At 54.1% G+C, this 15,342-nt stretch overlaps 1 protein-coding gene across 8 annotated transcripts in view; it reads right to left on the bottom strand.

The window, feature by feature from the left end:
• ACAP3 (ArfGAP with coiled-coil, ankyrin repeat and PH domains 3) overlaps window positions 1-15,137 on the bottom strand; it is a 69,629-nt gene extending 54,492 nt beyond the window's left edge. For 5 of the 8 annotated variants that reach the window (XM_068658303.1, XM_068658307.1, XM_068658308.1 and 2 more), the window contains exon 1: window positions 14,372-14,442. In XM_068658303.1, coding sequence (XP_068514404.1) covers window positions 14,372-14,433 — 62 coding nt within the window. In that variant the 5' untranslated portion in view covers window positions 14,434-14,442. The other 3 variants (XM_068658310.1, XM_068658306.1, XM_068658304.1) reach the window with 3 other exon arrangements.
• Between the last annotated feature and the right edge of the window lie 205 nt (window positions 15,138-15,342).

The following is a 15,342-nucleotide window of genomic DNA, read 5'->3' as shown; positions in this document are numbered from 1 at the left end:
GCTCCTTGCTGCACGGTGGGGTTTGTTGTACCCTCTGCTAAGAGCCAGCTCCTGCAGCCAGCACGTGCCACCAGCCCGTGGAGAAGAGCAGCCTGAGGTGGTCTCAGCCCAGTTTTCGAATGCTACAAGAACCTCTGAGAGATAAACAATTAAAATAATGCATTAAGACATGAATAACAGCTTGCTCAGATCTGTTTTTCACTGCGATGAGAGCACAAAGCACTGCCTGGCAGGGGGGATGTCGGGGCAGGCAGTTCCCATCGGAGTCAGATGGGGAGCACGGACAACAACAGCTCACTGTAAGCATTTTTCGGTCCTACACTTGAGAACCATACAGTCACAGCATCCCAAATTCCCGTTATCGCCTGCTGGCGAACATAAATATTACTTGCAAATAAACAGCGGAGAGCCAGAGCTGAGCCCTCACTTAAAGCTTTTCCCGTTAGTCTAAACTTTTTTTTTTTGTGCAGCCTTCTCTGCAGTTTTCTCGCTACAAACCTCCTGCAAAGAAAAAAAAAAAAGATGTAGTGAAGATGGTGATGTACAGTTAAATGTGCTCGGTCACGACCCTTTACGCTTTGCTATGTTCAGGGCAACTGCAGCAGAGCATGGCTTCATTCTTGTGCGGGGAATGGGATGGCTTTAACGGGACAAAGCCGTCAGTCCTCAGTTAGTTCTGCCGCCCCGTGAGTCGCTGGCAGTAGACACAGGTGGAAAAACGATCGGATATTCGCTGATGAAGTTCCTTTTGATCTGGGGACAATTTCATTTCTGACTCATCTGGTATTCCCTGAAAATCTTGGCGTTGATATGAAGAGTGCTGTGTCATCTCAGGCGAGCGTGACGCCTCTCTTCTGCTTTGGAGCTCAGGGGGGAATTTGTCACGAACATTTCGAGCTTGGTTCGCTCCCCGACCTTGGAAGGTTTGCCCTGCCTGGTAAGCGGGGAAACCAAAGGGGAATTTGTACCTTAATTACTTCCCAGCTTGGGCATTTGGTGGTGGCTGGGGATGTGTTTGATGCTCTTGAGTGCACCGAACCCACCAGTATGTTCTGTTGCTTGCCTTTGACATGCTATCATGCAAGAAAAAAGGATGAAGGCGTCGCTTTCCTGCACTTCTGCTGCCAACCCTCTGTCGTCGAAGCCCTCCTTTGGTTTACATTTGGTTTACTTTATGTAAGATGTTTTCCTGGTATTCCGTGGTTTATTTTGGTGTCTTTTCAAGGAGGCTAGATGTGGATACCCAGTCCCTTCAAGCAGTTTCCAGTACGTCTCCTCATGGGTTCAGTGCCACTTAGCTGAGCTCTAGCTTTGGCAATCATGCTCAGCATGTTTTGTACATGTTTTGCACGACCAGCAGAGCGTCCCATTCTTCATCTGAACCATGCGAAATGTCAGTTTATGGCTCTTATCCTTCTGCAGAGCGGCTGGAGGTGTATGTTTAGACAGAGTTTTGAAGCCAGATGAATAAGACTTCATATTTTGGTTGCACAGTGCTCCGCAAACTCGAAATTAGTGCATTAATGTTTAGCAAAAACTGGCACTGTCTGTCTTCGAGAGCCAGACAATGACAGATGTGGCCTTAATGCACTCTGCTACATATAGACAAGGACAGGCTTCTTCCAGCACTGCTTCTCCTTTACGTTCAAATGACCAAAATGCCTCTTAGTATTTAGGAACATACCTGAGTTTATTGAGTACTTCTCCATTCATTGAATAACTGCTTCCAGGCAGCTGGTCTGAGCTCCTGGAGAACCGAGGCACTAAGCAACGCGATCTATCGGACCTGCTCTGAGAAGGGCATCAGATTAGATGACCTCCAGAGGTCTCTTCCAACCTAAATTACTCTGGGATTTAATGGCTTAAGGACAAAATCTCCCCTTAGCTCCTTTAATGCACTCCTTATGTAATGTATCTCATGATAATAGGTTTCCCCCTCAGCTTCCTTCCCTTTTGTGACCCTCAGCCAAGTGTTGGAGGAGATGGCAGCACCTTGAGCATCTGGCTCTCTTGCTCCAGCATCTGGCTTTTCCCCGTCCAGCCCTGCCTGATGTGCAGATGAGAACTCACACATGAAGCAGAGAGGAAGCACGGTGCAGGCGGCAGCTTTCTGCTCACCACTTGTCCTTCCCCCCCTGGGGGGGAAATGCTGGCTGCCGTTGCAGCAGCCCGTTTCCTACTGCTGCCCACAGCGCTTGGGCAGCTTCTGAAATGCTGAAACCAAAGGGAAGCGGCCCTGCGATGGCCCAGCACCTCCTTCCGATCCCGCTAGCAGCCTGCAGATGTCTGCTCAACCTCTGGTAAAACCCCCGGGGAACAGCTACTTCTCCGGGGCTCCACAGGCTGACAGTAAATCAAAATAAATAAATAAAAGCCACCACCCTACAGGCACAGGGGGTTTTCAGCTAACCTGGTTTGTTATCGGACACCTCCGACCTGGTCGGTCACAAAGGAAGCCATGTGGCTGCAGAGACAGGTAAGCACCTTCCCCTCATCCCCTCTTACTAAAACAAGCACAAAAATTCCTTCCAGCTCGGACCTGGCACTTTCTGTCGCACAACTTGCCAACTCCGAGAGGCATCGAAACCACCCTGAGCTCATGATACAAAATTCTGCTCCTTTTCAGAGCACTGGGCACTCCCTGGCCAGTTCCCAGCCAGCAGGACAGGCGCTCATCCCAAGGATGGCAGAGGCCATGGAAGAGGCAGCCAAGCAGAGCCCCAGGTCATTTTTAGTGCCCACTCTCTCTGCAGCATCCTCCCTCCTTCTTAATTAGTCACCGAGGAGCTCTCACCAGGCATGAATGCAAGGAGGAATACCCCAGCCATGGAAGACTCCAAACGTGGAAGCTGCTCTGTGGCAGTTACCTGAGGCTCTCTGTTTTGCAGCTTTGTTCTTCGTGCTGATGAGAGCTCAGCACCATTTCTGCTGACAGCCAGTAATGCTTCTGGCTGCCAGACGGGAGGATCTCTCCCTTTCTGTTCTGAATATTTGCTTTGCAGAAGCTGTCAGCTGCAAAACTGGTGAATATTCTTCTTCATTGTGCAGTAGATTGTAGCACCCCATCCCTAATGCACTTTAGGAAAAGTAGAGGAAGAGAGACAACTCTTTGCACTGCCATCGGCACGGACAGCTGCCCTCCTGCAGGCCAGGGCTCTCCAGGCCCCTGTGAGCAGCACACGGGGCACTTCAGTTCCTGGAACATCACCCAGAAAAAGCGTGCAGGCTTCTCCTCAACACCCATTTGTGGCTCCTGCTTTGTGCTGAGCTGGCCAGCTGCTTGTCAAGAGCAGGGAACAAGAGAGGTAACTCGCCTTATTGGAGCCTCTGGAGCTAGTTCTGCAATCTGGCAAGCTCCAGGAGCAGGACCCGAGTGAGATGCACGCCCAGGACCAGGCACGGTGATGACCAAGCGTCGGCCACCCTCAAGAAATCATCATATCGGGCATTTGCACTTCCTCATGAGGGATGGTTTCTGTCCTCACGCTTCGATTCAGCTCGCTGAGTGACTTCAGAGCAGCAGTGCCTTGTAATGCTCACCAGGAAACATTTCCGAGCGCATGGGTTAAGCTTTTGCAGTGCCAACATGGGAATTGCAGCACGACTGCGTACGGCATCCCGCCCTCCCCCAGCACTGCCCGCTCCTTGTTCCTTTTCTCTCCCCCTCCCCAGGGCCTTGGCTCTCCACGGAGCTCCCCAACCCCTCCTCTCCCTTTGTCCCTGCCTGAAAGGCTTTTCCTGTGCTGCTGCCTGCCAAAGGCACCAGAGGTCTCACCCTGGTTGGCAGCAGAAGTGCTGGGGGCACCGAGGGAGGGTCCTCGCCCCTTGCTTCGCCCCGGAGAGCTGGGTGCTGCTGGCACCCTCCAAATATTTCCCGATGGCAGGACTTCTACCAGCTGCAGATTGCTTATCAGCTCATCGTGGACAATCCCACGTCCATCGGGTTTCAGCTAACAAATCGTCCTTGCAGGGAGGATCTCATCGTCCTGCTGCGTACCCGATGCCGTCTTGGGCCATGCCCCGGAGATAAGGGAGGAAATTCCCCAGCCCACACAAAAAGAAACAAGTGTTGGGGGTGGAGGGAACCACCGGGCAGGAAATGGGGACCCATGCTGCTTGGAGCAAAAAATTAATAGGTTCTCTGTGCTGGATCATGTGGTCCAGGCAAGGGAGAACAAAGTTGGCATTGTAGGGTCCAGGGCTCAGCAGCAGAAAAAGGATCGAGGCACAAAGTCAAGGGTCAGAACAACAGCGGGCAGCCCTGCAGGGCTCCCAGATACCCGTCCTCCATCCTTTCCCTCCGTGGGGACTGGAAATCCAGCTAGAAACCTCAAACCCCTCTTGGTTTCACCTTGCACATCCCGTCTCATCCCATCAGCGCTGCAGGTAGGGCAGAAGTGTGGAGCACCAGAAGCGCGGGGAGAGGCCAGGCACCTTTTCAAAAGGCACTTCCCCAAATCCCATCTGCTCTTTTACTGTCACCTTCCCAGGCTGCCCTATTAAAGCGGGAATAACCGCAGTGAACACCAGCAAAGATTAAAGACGAGCCCAGAGGCTCCAGCAGCTTGGGTTGAGAGGAGCCTTTCCCAGCCACCACCTGACACGATTTATCGGCTTGGAGCCTGCCCCTGTCTCGGTGCCGTCGACTTTGCTGCTGTCCCGTGGCTTCTTTGTGCGTTATCTCTGCATGTGGGTGAGTCAGTGGGACAGCAAGAGCCAGCGTCAGTAGTCCCAGCTCCTCAGCTCCGCCTGGCCGGACTGCTTTCATGGTTTCATGACTCCCCAGGAGCACTCCAGGCAGGTGTCGCTCTCCAAACCGAGCTTGTTGCCTTCTCCCTTTCAGCGTCGGGCTCCAAAATGAGGGCAGCCTGCAGCCCCTGCAAGGAGGGGAGCCGGGAAGGGTGTGGGAAGGGGAAGGGGAAAGGGAAAGGGAAGGGGAAGGGGCCTTCTGCTGTGTCAGCACAGTCCCCGCGGCCGTTTCCTCCATCCTGGGGCGAGGTCGCGGGGTGGGGACAAATCCACATTTCCTGCCAAAATCTGGGTTTAGCGGGGAGGACAAAAGGGTGGCGTTCTGCAAAGAAACTGAGCTGTGGGAACCGCATTGTCTCGGGGGTGCTGGAAGGGAGAGGGAACGGCCACGACCTGCAAGGAGCTGCGGGAAGCCCACCTGAGCCCAGCAGCGCCGCGGCGATGCTCCGCGGGCATTCCCCTCACGTGCATGGGCATAAAGGGACCTCAAAGCAAGCCCCGAGGGCGTCCACTCACATAATTCCCTTTGTCCTAGGAGCACCGACAGCCCCCCTTCAGCTGCTCCCCGTGCCCGTGGAGCCGCGCTTTGGGGAGCTATAAATATCTGTCGGATCTGCATGCGGAGGGAACTGTATTTTCGGCCCGCCGCTCGGCGATTCAGCAGACAGAACCATATGTCTGTCTCCTCTGCGTGGCGTTAAATAAAGGCTGGCACAGCTGCTCGGATGCTGACAAAGGACTGCAAGCTGTAGATTTGGCTCTGCGTGGCTCTGAGCGCACGTCCGTGGCGGCCATTCAGCTCCATTTCCCCCCCATAAAACATCCTCCTAGCAATGCACCCGGCCCCTGGACACGCTGTGCGTGCACTCACACCCGTGTTCGCTCGTGTTCTTCCTCCTAACGAAGAGCAAGAAGCTCATTAAGCCTTGCTGCCGGGTGATGAAGCAGAGCGGGCACGCAGAGGAGGGGTTATCTCCCTCCCCGATATTGGATAATCTGTTTAGCCTGCGCCACTTCGTGCTTATTTAGGGGATGAATGAGCGCTGCGCTGCGGGGCGGGCCACCCGTGAGCTCTGACATCAGGCCACGAATTTGCTGCTTCGCCTCCACGCCATCCCCCTCCTCGCTCATTTCCCCCCAAAAATTAAGCGTTGGCTAACTGCGTCGGGGCACGAGGTCGGAGCTGGGGCAATTTCATATTTTCCTCGTTTGGGAGCCGTGGCTCGGAGGAGCGCTCGGCTCCTGCAGCAACACGTGCAGATTACTCACGGCTTCTTCGACCTGCGCTGGTGTTGGCTCACCTGGTTTGTCGGGGCAGATGCCTGCATGCCCGGGCTCTGCTCACCCGCACGGGACCAGCGGCAGAGCCAGTTTCCCCACCACCTAGCTGCCATTGCAAAACAGATCGGGGATGATCAGCCCCGGCACAAACAGCCCCAAAAAGAGCCTTTTCTGAGCCCTCTGAAGGAGCACGGGCTCCTGCAGACACCTCCCTCTTTCTGATGCCAGAGCAGAGGCAGGAACACCTTTCCCTCTCTGCCAGCAGCCCGCACAAGGGGCAGAACATTACGCACGATGCTTTTCCCATGGCCAGCCACGATGGGAGCTGTGCCTGGACGCGGTGAGGCTGCAGGAAATCAGCCTCCACCCTCCCGGGCCACAGGAATAATTATTATTCAGCATCCCAGCCCTGCTCTCAGCCCTCTGGGATCCTCCAGGGAGCGGGGCTGGCAGCTCACACCGCAGCTGCTGTGCACACAATTCACCTCCAGGCAGATACACCACCTCCCGGGGCTGTGGGTAAGCCGTGGCCTCCATCCCCTCGGCCTGGGACTGAGCCCTGGTTGCCCAGTGCTCCGACACCCAGGGAGTGCTGCAGCTCAAACTCCTGGCCTTGCTTCCAAGATCTTAACAGAGCAGGCTCGGCAGTGCCTCAAAGAAGAGGAAGAAGCAATTAGGGAGCTACTGGCAGGTAAAAACCCCAACCTTCTGTGCTGGCCAGGATGCCTGTTTCCCCCTCGCCCTCCAAGCCTGCAGTTGCAGGTCAAAGATCTCATGCTTCCTCTTCCTTCCCGCACAGGGGAAGTTTGCACGGCGTGGAGTCAGCACCGAGCTGATTCTGCCTTCTTTTTTTTTCCTGCTTTTTCTCCACCCCGTTTTGAAACAAGCCTTGCAGCAGACAGGAACCCCAATCATTCCGGGAGGAGCTAGCAACCTGTGCGTGCACCAAGCACTTGGGAGCCAAGAATCTCTACAAACATCTGAAATCAGCACACAGCCCTGAGAGCTGCAAGCAAGCAGCAACTTGGCTTCAGGGATATACGACCTGTCCCCAAAATTCAACCACACGTGGACTGCAGGGCTGTTTCTAGGGCTCTTTTCTTCATCCCAGCTACCCGGACTCCCCAAGCCAGCAGCAGTCTGCTTTTTTAAGCAAAGCCAGTGCTGGGAAGCCAGAAAACCTCATGGTTGCATTGGCTTTCCTGCTGCAACAAATTAATGCTGTGGCTGAAATTTCAGTGTTATGAAAGCAGGGTTTAAAGAGACCGCCGCCTGCTCAGAAGAGCTTGGGATTGCAAAGCTCTTGGGCTTGCTTTGCTTTCCTCCCTCCCTGCCCCTACTCTTCCAGTGCCCCTGGAGAACAGGGCAGTGTAGGAGGCTTCATGTCATGATGTGGTTGGGAATTTCGGGGATCTCGAGGTGCAGCAATTAACGCTATCTTGTCCTACAAAGGCTCCAGGAAGATGCAAGCTGGTGGGGAAACCGGCTGTGGCAGCAGCCCCACGGATCTGCAGGAGGGTCGGCAGGCTGTGCACCACATACCCCAGCACCTCAGCTTCCTTCTCAGATTCTCCAGCTTCAGCGGTGTGCGAGGCAAAGGACGCGGAGCTATCCCTTGGCGCCGCAGCTCGCCGGCTGTGCACTCACACTCATTCCAGCAGGAGCCACGCGGCCGTCCTTCGAGGGCCAGGACTGGAAGCCGGAGGCGCTGCGTGGTGCCAAGGCGACCTGCAAAGCTCAGCTCCTAACACGTGTGGCACTCTGCGAGGACAAAAGGATGGCTCTCCCACGGATCGGCCCAAGCGTACGGATTAGCTGGCACCAGCAGCTCTCCATCGCGTTACCTCTGGGGCTAATTACCCCCTTCCACCACAGGCTGATTGCTCTTTTGTTTTGACCCCCTTTAGCAAGCTCTGCCAACCAACTTGCAGCCCTCTCACATTCCTTATTACAGCCAGAGAGCTAGCAGCTGGGGAAACTCTGACCTCGGCTTTCTCGGTGGCTTTTGGCCATCCCAGGAGGCAAAGCCACTCTCAGCATGTGAGAGACAGAGCTCACACCCGGCCAAACTTCCGTGGGATCACTCAGAGCTTGCTCCTCACACTTATCTCACAGCAAGCAGAAGGAGGGCTGGGGAGAGAGAAAAATGTCAGAAGAGTGACTGCAGAGGTGATTTGCATTCCCCTGCAAAGCCACGCGCATCCCAGGCAGCAGAAGGACACGGAGAGGAACAGCTACCGAAAAGGAAAGCAACTTCCAGCTCCCACGCTGATCTGTCAGACAACCAGAAACATTTCGGTTTGCAAACGTCCTCTCTAGGCACAGTCACACAGCAAAGCACGCTCCACGGGGGTCATTAAGCTAATAAAGACAATTTGCCAAATTATGGAATACCAAAATTCCCCTCGTCTGTGTGCTACACCATGAAATTTGTGAGCCCTATCTCCCAAGAGCAGGCTCAGATACCACATTTTGGACTCTAATACTATCCACTGCAAGCTCCCAGCTTCTATCTTCTGCCAATTTTATCCTGGCAACCACACAAAAAAAAATTCCCTCGCTGATTTGGGGCATTGGGATGAAGCCGTGGGGTTCCAGCTTCAGACCCTCGGCCCTTTGGGATACTCTGCTCGTGCCGTTCACAAGTCAAAGCTGCTCAGGAAACATCTTGCCAAAAATCTGGCACGAAACACCATTTAGGACGCCAACCCAGATCTCAATTGAGTTCTCACCCCGGCAATTCCCTGCTCCCTGGGGATTCTCCCTGGCGATGACTGAATAAATGAATAACCACCTTCAGATCTGCCCACACTAACGCCGGCTGGACTGCAGCTTTTCCTTAGCACTTCAGGATTCCCAAGGCAGCTGTAATGTCAGGGAGCCTCAAATCAAGGGAATTTTGCTCCCATATGCTACCACGAAGTCTCACTGCGAGTGGAAAGCACCAGGCTGAGGCACAGATACTCGGGGGCTGGCCAGACACACGGACGGGTGAAACGGGGAGCGCATCTCACGGCTGCGAGAGGAAGCAACTCGACGCTGCCACCTCTGCTGTGACTCTTCCCTGAGCGTACTTCAGGCCATGAGACTTCAGAAACGCAATGGTAAAGAGTGAGAAATGGAGTAAACAGATAAAGGCAGGAATGATGATGGATACAGATTGATAGTATCTGCTCTCTCGTGCATGTAAGGCAGCGCTGATGGTAATTGTACTCATTAGGCTCCGATTCAAAGAGAAGCTCTCTGTGGGCGTTATCTTCTTGCAACTGCAGTCGGTAGCAGGGCTCTTGCTTACATAAGGAGACTTGTGTAACAAAAAACAATTCCAAATCAATGCCTGTGCTTTTTTTGCTCACCTGGGTTTAGTTAAGCAGAGGAAGTCTTTCTGTGGCCACTCTGGGTGTGATTTCAATTTGCTTTTAGGTGACTTCAACCAGTAAGTCTGGCTGACATCACGCTGCATGGCAGGGGTGTGCAGAGGCAATTAACACCAGCCGAAAATCACACAAGCTCTGAAGATCTTGCTGCAGAGGCCTTCACTACCACATGCTCACACAGCACGGACGCCTTCAAACTGGTTACGCCAGCTCTAAGCTCCTCTAACTCAATCTGTTATCAGAGCCAGCAAGAACACTTTGAATAAGTGCTCTTAATTCTTCCCATTCTGTTTGAAACACCCTGGTGGGAGTTAGAAAGTGTTTTCTCAGTGCACTTGCTTTTCTTTCACTTTCTTTTCCTCTGGCACCTTTCAAGGAGCTGGAATTCCTTGCCCGAATTTCCCTCTGCCTACTGAGAGCCACGAGATGGTGCAGGCAGTGCCCTCAGCCAGGGCATGGACCTGTTCTGGTGAAGCTTCTGCCTCACTGCCAGGTTTTCTGTCCCTCCCAAGAGGCGCAGAGGTCCCTCGGTGGCCTGGCTGGAGGCACACGGGGTGCTGCTGCTGCTGGCTGGCCCCTCGGGTCGTGGCAGCCACAGGAGGTCCTCACGAGAAGACGCCAGCGGCTGAGAGCACACGGAGCCCGCTGGATCCCCTGCCCTTGCAGCAATTAATAGGGTTGGTTAATAGCAACGGCACCGGCGGCGCTCGGTGAGGACATAACCGCTTATTTCCCTCCCCCGTGGGAATTACCACAGAGACATTTGGGGTTTCCTACCCGCAGAGCGCTGCAGCCAGGCCTGACCCCTGCGATTTGTTCCTCCCCTACCCTCGTCCTCCCGAGTGCTCCTCGCACCCGGGTCCGGCGTCGATGTCCCCATCTGTCCCCAAGCACCACGAGCATCTTCTCGGAGCCAGGAGGGGACAAAGCTGGGGGTACAGCTCAGGACCTTGCCCAAGGCCATCCGTTTCGCAAAATGTGCTCATGGTAGCACAGCAAATCCGCTCAGCACGGGGCTGGGCAGCAATGGGGTCATCGCTGCATCACCCCGAGGGCTGAAGCCAGGCAGAAACGGGTTCCTAGATTTCCCAGGCTACTGCTGCTAACCAGAGGGCTCCGGGGAGATGAAAGCCACGGCACGGCCGGGTTGCATTCAGATGTGCTGGAACTGGTCTTACAAGGTACTTACATTTGTTTACTGGAACAGCATCTACGTGTCTCTACAAGATGCCCAAGAGACGTCAGGTTCCCTGCCAGCCTGCAGACCTGCACGCAGCTAAGGGGTGGAAAAGGAAAGTTCCCTTCGCAGCAACTGGGCCCTGCGAAGTAGGAGGCTGGGATGGATCGCTGCATGGCGACTGCTGCGTTGGGTATTTTGATGTGCGACTGGATCTGATTGCTAACGTAGACTTAGTTTGGTCGCCTTATTATGGGATGCCTGATACAGAGTGTGTTTATTCTGTGTAATTGTTTGGTGTTTCTTTCTTTCCCCTCTGTACAACGACCCGGTCATCCCCAGGGCTCAGCGCTGAGGGGAACGAAGCTCTTGCAAACCACAACACAAACTCTCCCGGCTGAGGACCGCGATGGGAAACCCGTTTCAGTTTTTGCCTCATCCCCAGAGCCTTCCCCTGGTAAGGCACAGGTCAATTTACCTACTGCTGTCTCAGTCTCTGCTGAGGAGGTGGGCAATGTGGTGCTACCTTTTCTCACCTCATTTCTATCTACATTTTTATATGGTGCTCATTTTGCATGGTATTTTAGTTTCTGATAGTTGTAAGCTTTTAGGGATGCATTACTAAGCATCTCTGCCCCGCGCTGGGAAGAGAGCCTGTCCCTGACACATCAACAAATAATTGTAACAGAACTAATTAAAGACTTGGGAGGAAGAAAAGTACAGCAGGAGACTAAACCCTGTACCCCTTGAGAAAGTCTGAAGAGCTGTATTTTGGTTTTGGTTTTGCTACAGGCCTGCAAATGTCAGTACTTTGTCACTGTTTCAAGTGGTAGTGGTTACAAATTCCCCTGCTATACACACTGCAGCCCTCCTGAACCCTCCAGGCTTCCTTCTGCAGCCTAATCTCTTGTTCTCCCTGTCGCAGGCAGACTGTGTCTAGCCATTGGGGAAATAGTTCATAATTCCGGGCTTAAATAACTGCCTTTTGATAAAGGTCCAGCGCAGCGCTCTGAGGGCTGGTTTGTTTTTACGGATGGAGCAGACAGAGCAGAATGATGCTGCCTGCATACTAAGAAACTTGGCCCCGAGCCCACGCGCGCACCAAAGGCAAAATAAATAAATAAACATCTCAATCAATCCTGACGTCAGCGGGAAAAGGGTCACTGCCATGTGGAACCAGACATCTGGACAGTGAAGTCACCGCGCTGGAAGGATGCCACCGAGCAGTTCACATGCTCGGCTGCACAATGGGGTAAGATGACAGTTAAAAAAAAAAAAAGAGGAATAAATTCTGATTGATGCTGAGCGAGCACGGGTTTAAAGACAGAGCTTCACACCTCCTGCAAACCTGTCCGTGCATCTCACTTCTTCCCCAGAAAAAGCTCCCAGGACAGCCAAATAAGACCAGCCCGTCACCTCCCACGGCACTGGCCTTAACACCTTCACAAACAGCTCTGGAGCAAGCAAGAGCAGGCTCTCAGCACTCAATTAAAATTAAAACGTGGGGAGGACCCTTCCCCTAGCCCTGCAGATCCCATAGCAGGGGGGAAATTCGCCCCACAGGCGGCACTTGCCAAGGTATTTGCGTTACCTGCAGCTGCACACAGCCACACGCAGGGCGATTGCTGGGAGTCGCCCCGGCACCAGGCCACCGCAGCCTTTTGTACGGAGCTCGCATTCCAGGAAATTATTTTTAAACGGGAGGAAAATGCAAAACCTTCCGCTTAATAAACAAAAGCGTTCGGAGAGGCTGCAACGAGACGCGGTCTGCGGAGAAAGGGAGCTCCCTTGGTACCTCTTACCCCTGCCCACACGTCCAAGCAACTTGCTTCTGCCGGCTATTGTCTCTTCCCTCCTGTCCCCAGCCAAGCAGGGGATGGGAAGCAGCAGATCTCCAGCTGTGGAAGCTGCCAGCTCCCCTCCCTAGCAGCAGCACACCCTGCCCCATCCCGACACCTCGCCAGGATGCTCCTGGCATCCGCACCCAGGCCGTGGAGGCTCCTCTCCAGCCGGGGGCATCGGTGTGAGCAGCCGATGTGAAGGCAGCGCTGCCAGGCTGGGGTCTTTGTGTTGGCAGAGCCCGGATCCCTCCTTCCAGCCCGCTACAAACCCCCCACCCTCCGAGAGCTGCGGCTGGGAGCGCTCGGAAAATGTCCGCGGCTCCCCGGGCTCTCCTTGGGTGCTCGCTGGGTGCTCCTTGGGTGCTCCCTGGGTGCTCCCAGGGGGGAGATGCCTCCAGCCGGGCTCCCCAGCGCTGTCCCCCGGCAGGAACCCGCTCCTCGGAGCGGCCCCGGCGGCGGCTCCGCATCCCCGGCGCGCCGAGCGCTGGGGTCCCCCCCCCCTCTCCTTAATTTCATTTTTAGGGCGACGCCGCCTTCTCCCCCTCCACCAAACCCAAATCCTCGGGCTTACCGGAACCGGGGCGAGTCCTTGATGCACTCCTCGAACTCCACCGTCATCCTGGCTGCTCGGAGCTCAGCGGAGGAAGCGCATCGCCCGGCGGCGGCGCAGCAAGGCGCGGCTCAGCGCCCGCCCCCCCGCCGCCACCGGGAAGGGCCGGCCGGGGGGCTCCCGGGCAGCTCTTCCAAAAGCCGGTTCTGGCTTTTTTTGCAAAGCTCCCGGGGGTTTGCTCAACCCCAGGGGGGTTTGGCTACCTCATAGGGGTTTGGCTACCGCCGGGGGGTTGCGCAGCTTGCGGGGGTTGCCCGCTTCTAGGGGGGTTGCGCAGCGCCCGGCTGCCAAACGCTTGGTTTCCCCCCGCTAAAGCCTTCCCAAAATCCCAGCCCCAAAAGGGTTGGAGCCCTTCGCCAAGTCCGGCAGATTCAGGGCTTGCCCATGTCCCTGGGCACCCCCTTGGGCCACCCTCTGGGTGAAAAATCTGTGCCTGCCACCCAGCCCGAGCCTCCCCTGCGGCGGCTGCACGCCCGCTCCCTCGGGTCCTACCGCTGGCCACCGAGTCGTGCTAATTCAGTGCTTAAACATCATTTCTGTCCAGAATGATCTTGATTTTTTACAAAATCATTCTGCTGAATCTCAAGAAATCCCCTATTTAAAAGATCAGCTACCAAAGGGAATGTTTTCTCAGCTAAAGACTATACAAGCTGTAAGTCTTCCTATTTTTTTTTCAAGGTTTCCTTATTTTTTCCCCAGCTTGGGACTCCAAACAGATGCTGGAGATCTCCAAAGGACCAAATAGGCAGAAAACTAGTAAAAAACTAAACTGCCAGCCAGAGGTGCAGCCCCCCAGCTGCACATCGGGTTTGCCACCATGTTGTGGGTGCTGCAGAAACAGATCGACCTGCACAGGATGCACGCAGCAATCCCGTACCAGGAGTGTCAAAAGGATTGGCACCAATCCTGTTACAGCTTAATCTAGTTTTTAATTTTCTGCACACCGTGGATTTGCTGCTGCCATCAGCCATGCAGGAAATCTGCAGCAACTCCGCCGAAGCCAATGTAATCACGCAACATCTGGGCTTGTGGGTCCATGGGAACAGATCACATTTGCTGCAGGACATGGCAACGTAATGTGGCATGGATAAATGAGACTAATTACAATGAGCTTAGTTTGGATCCTCCACCCATCGAGCACCGCACAGAGAACAGCAGAAACTGCACCAGTCACTGCAAGTCTTGTAGGAATTTAAGGCTGGGAAGTCCCCAGAGTGCAAATCCCCGTGTTTTATGAAAACACCTTCTGCGTAATATGGACCTGAACTAAAACCAGAAGTGAAATGAACACTAGGGCCAGGCGCATCTGTCACAAAATGTCACATCGAGGCCTTACCTCAGCCACGGGCAGCGCCAGGATGAAACGAGATGAAGGAAGATGCTCAGTGCCATTTCCATACAGACTGCAGCTAAGACTCACCTCTAGGCCAGGCTCTCATTCCTGTCTGAGCTCCCAGACCTGCTTGATTTGCCAGCCCCAGTCCGGAGTATTGGTGTGCGAATAAACGTCTGACATTGTTTAACACAAACCGGAGGGCTCTGAGGAGCACAGAAGGCATCTGCTCGGCCGATCAGCTCGGTCCAGCATGGGCAAGGTGACCTCTTGTGGCCTCTGCTTTACCTTGTTTTCCATGAACGTCCACTCCGTTCATTTTTTCTTTGGCTCTTCCAGCACAGACGAAGGCATGTGGACGTTTCTGCCCCTGTGTGCACGCACAGGCTCGGGGATTGGGAATTGCCATCCTCTTCAAAGCTGAGACTCATCAGTTTCGTTACAATGGAGCCTGGATGCCATTGTGAGAACTGAAAGCGCGCTGGATTTTTCCATTCAAAACAGATCGCGGATTTGTGCGAGGTGCCAGGGATTTTTCTGTCGCGCTGTTTTGCTCTTTCTTTATACTGCTAGGGTATTTATTGTGCATGCAGATATCGCACCTCAGTATTTTATAAAGGCGAATAAAGATTTTAAAATACACAACACAGTCACAAAGAACATCTGCAGCCCCTGTTTATCACTGTCTTCCCTTATTTTTGTCACTGTAGCTGTAATTTACCCGCAGCAATGGTAGCCTGAACACATCTTTTCATAGGCAGGCTGAAAAAGACGAACGCAGGCCTGCCTGAAATGTCTGCATGTTTGTTTGTTTGTTTGTTTGATGGGGATTTTGACACAGATATTGGCAGATTTGGGAATGGCTTCACGCAGGGTGGGTTCAGAACATCAGAGCCTTGGAGCCAACAATCCCACCCCAAAAATAACGCAGGCAAGGAGAGTATTGAGGACCAGTCGCCAGGCCTCACCTTGTA

This window comes from Anas acuta, chromosome 22 (genome assembly GCF_963932015.1).
Source record: "Anas acuta chromosome 22, bAnaAcu1.1, whole genome shotgun sequence".
In the NCBI taxonomy this organism is placed as follows: Eukaryota; Metazoa; Chordata; class Aves; order Anseriformes; family Anatidae; genus Anas; species Anas acuta.
This window is presented reverse-complemented; position numbering and strand designations above follow the sequence as displayed.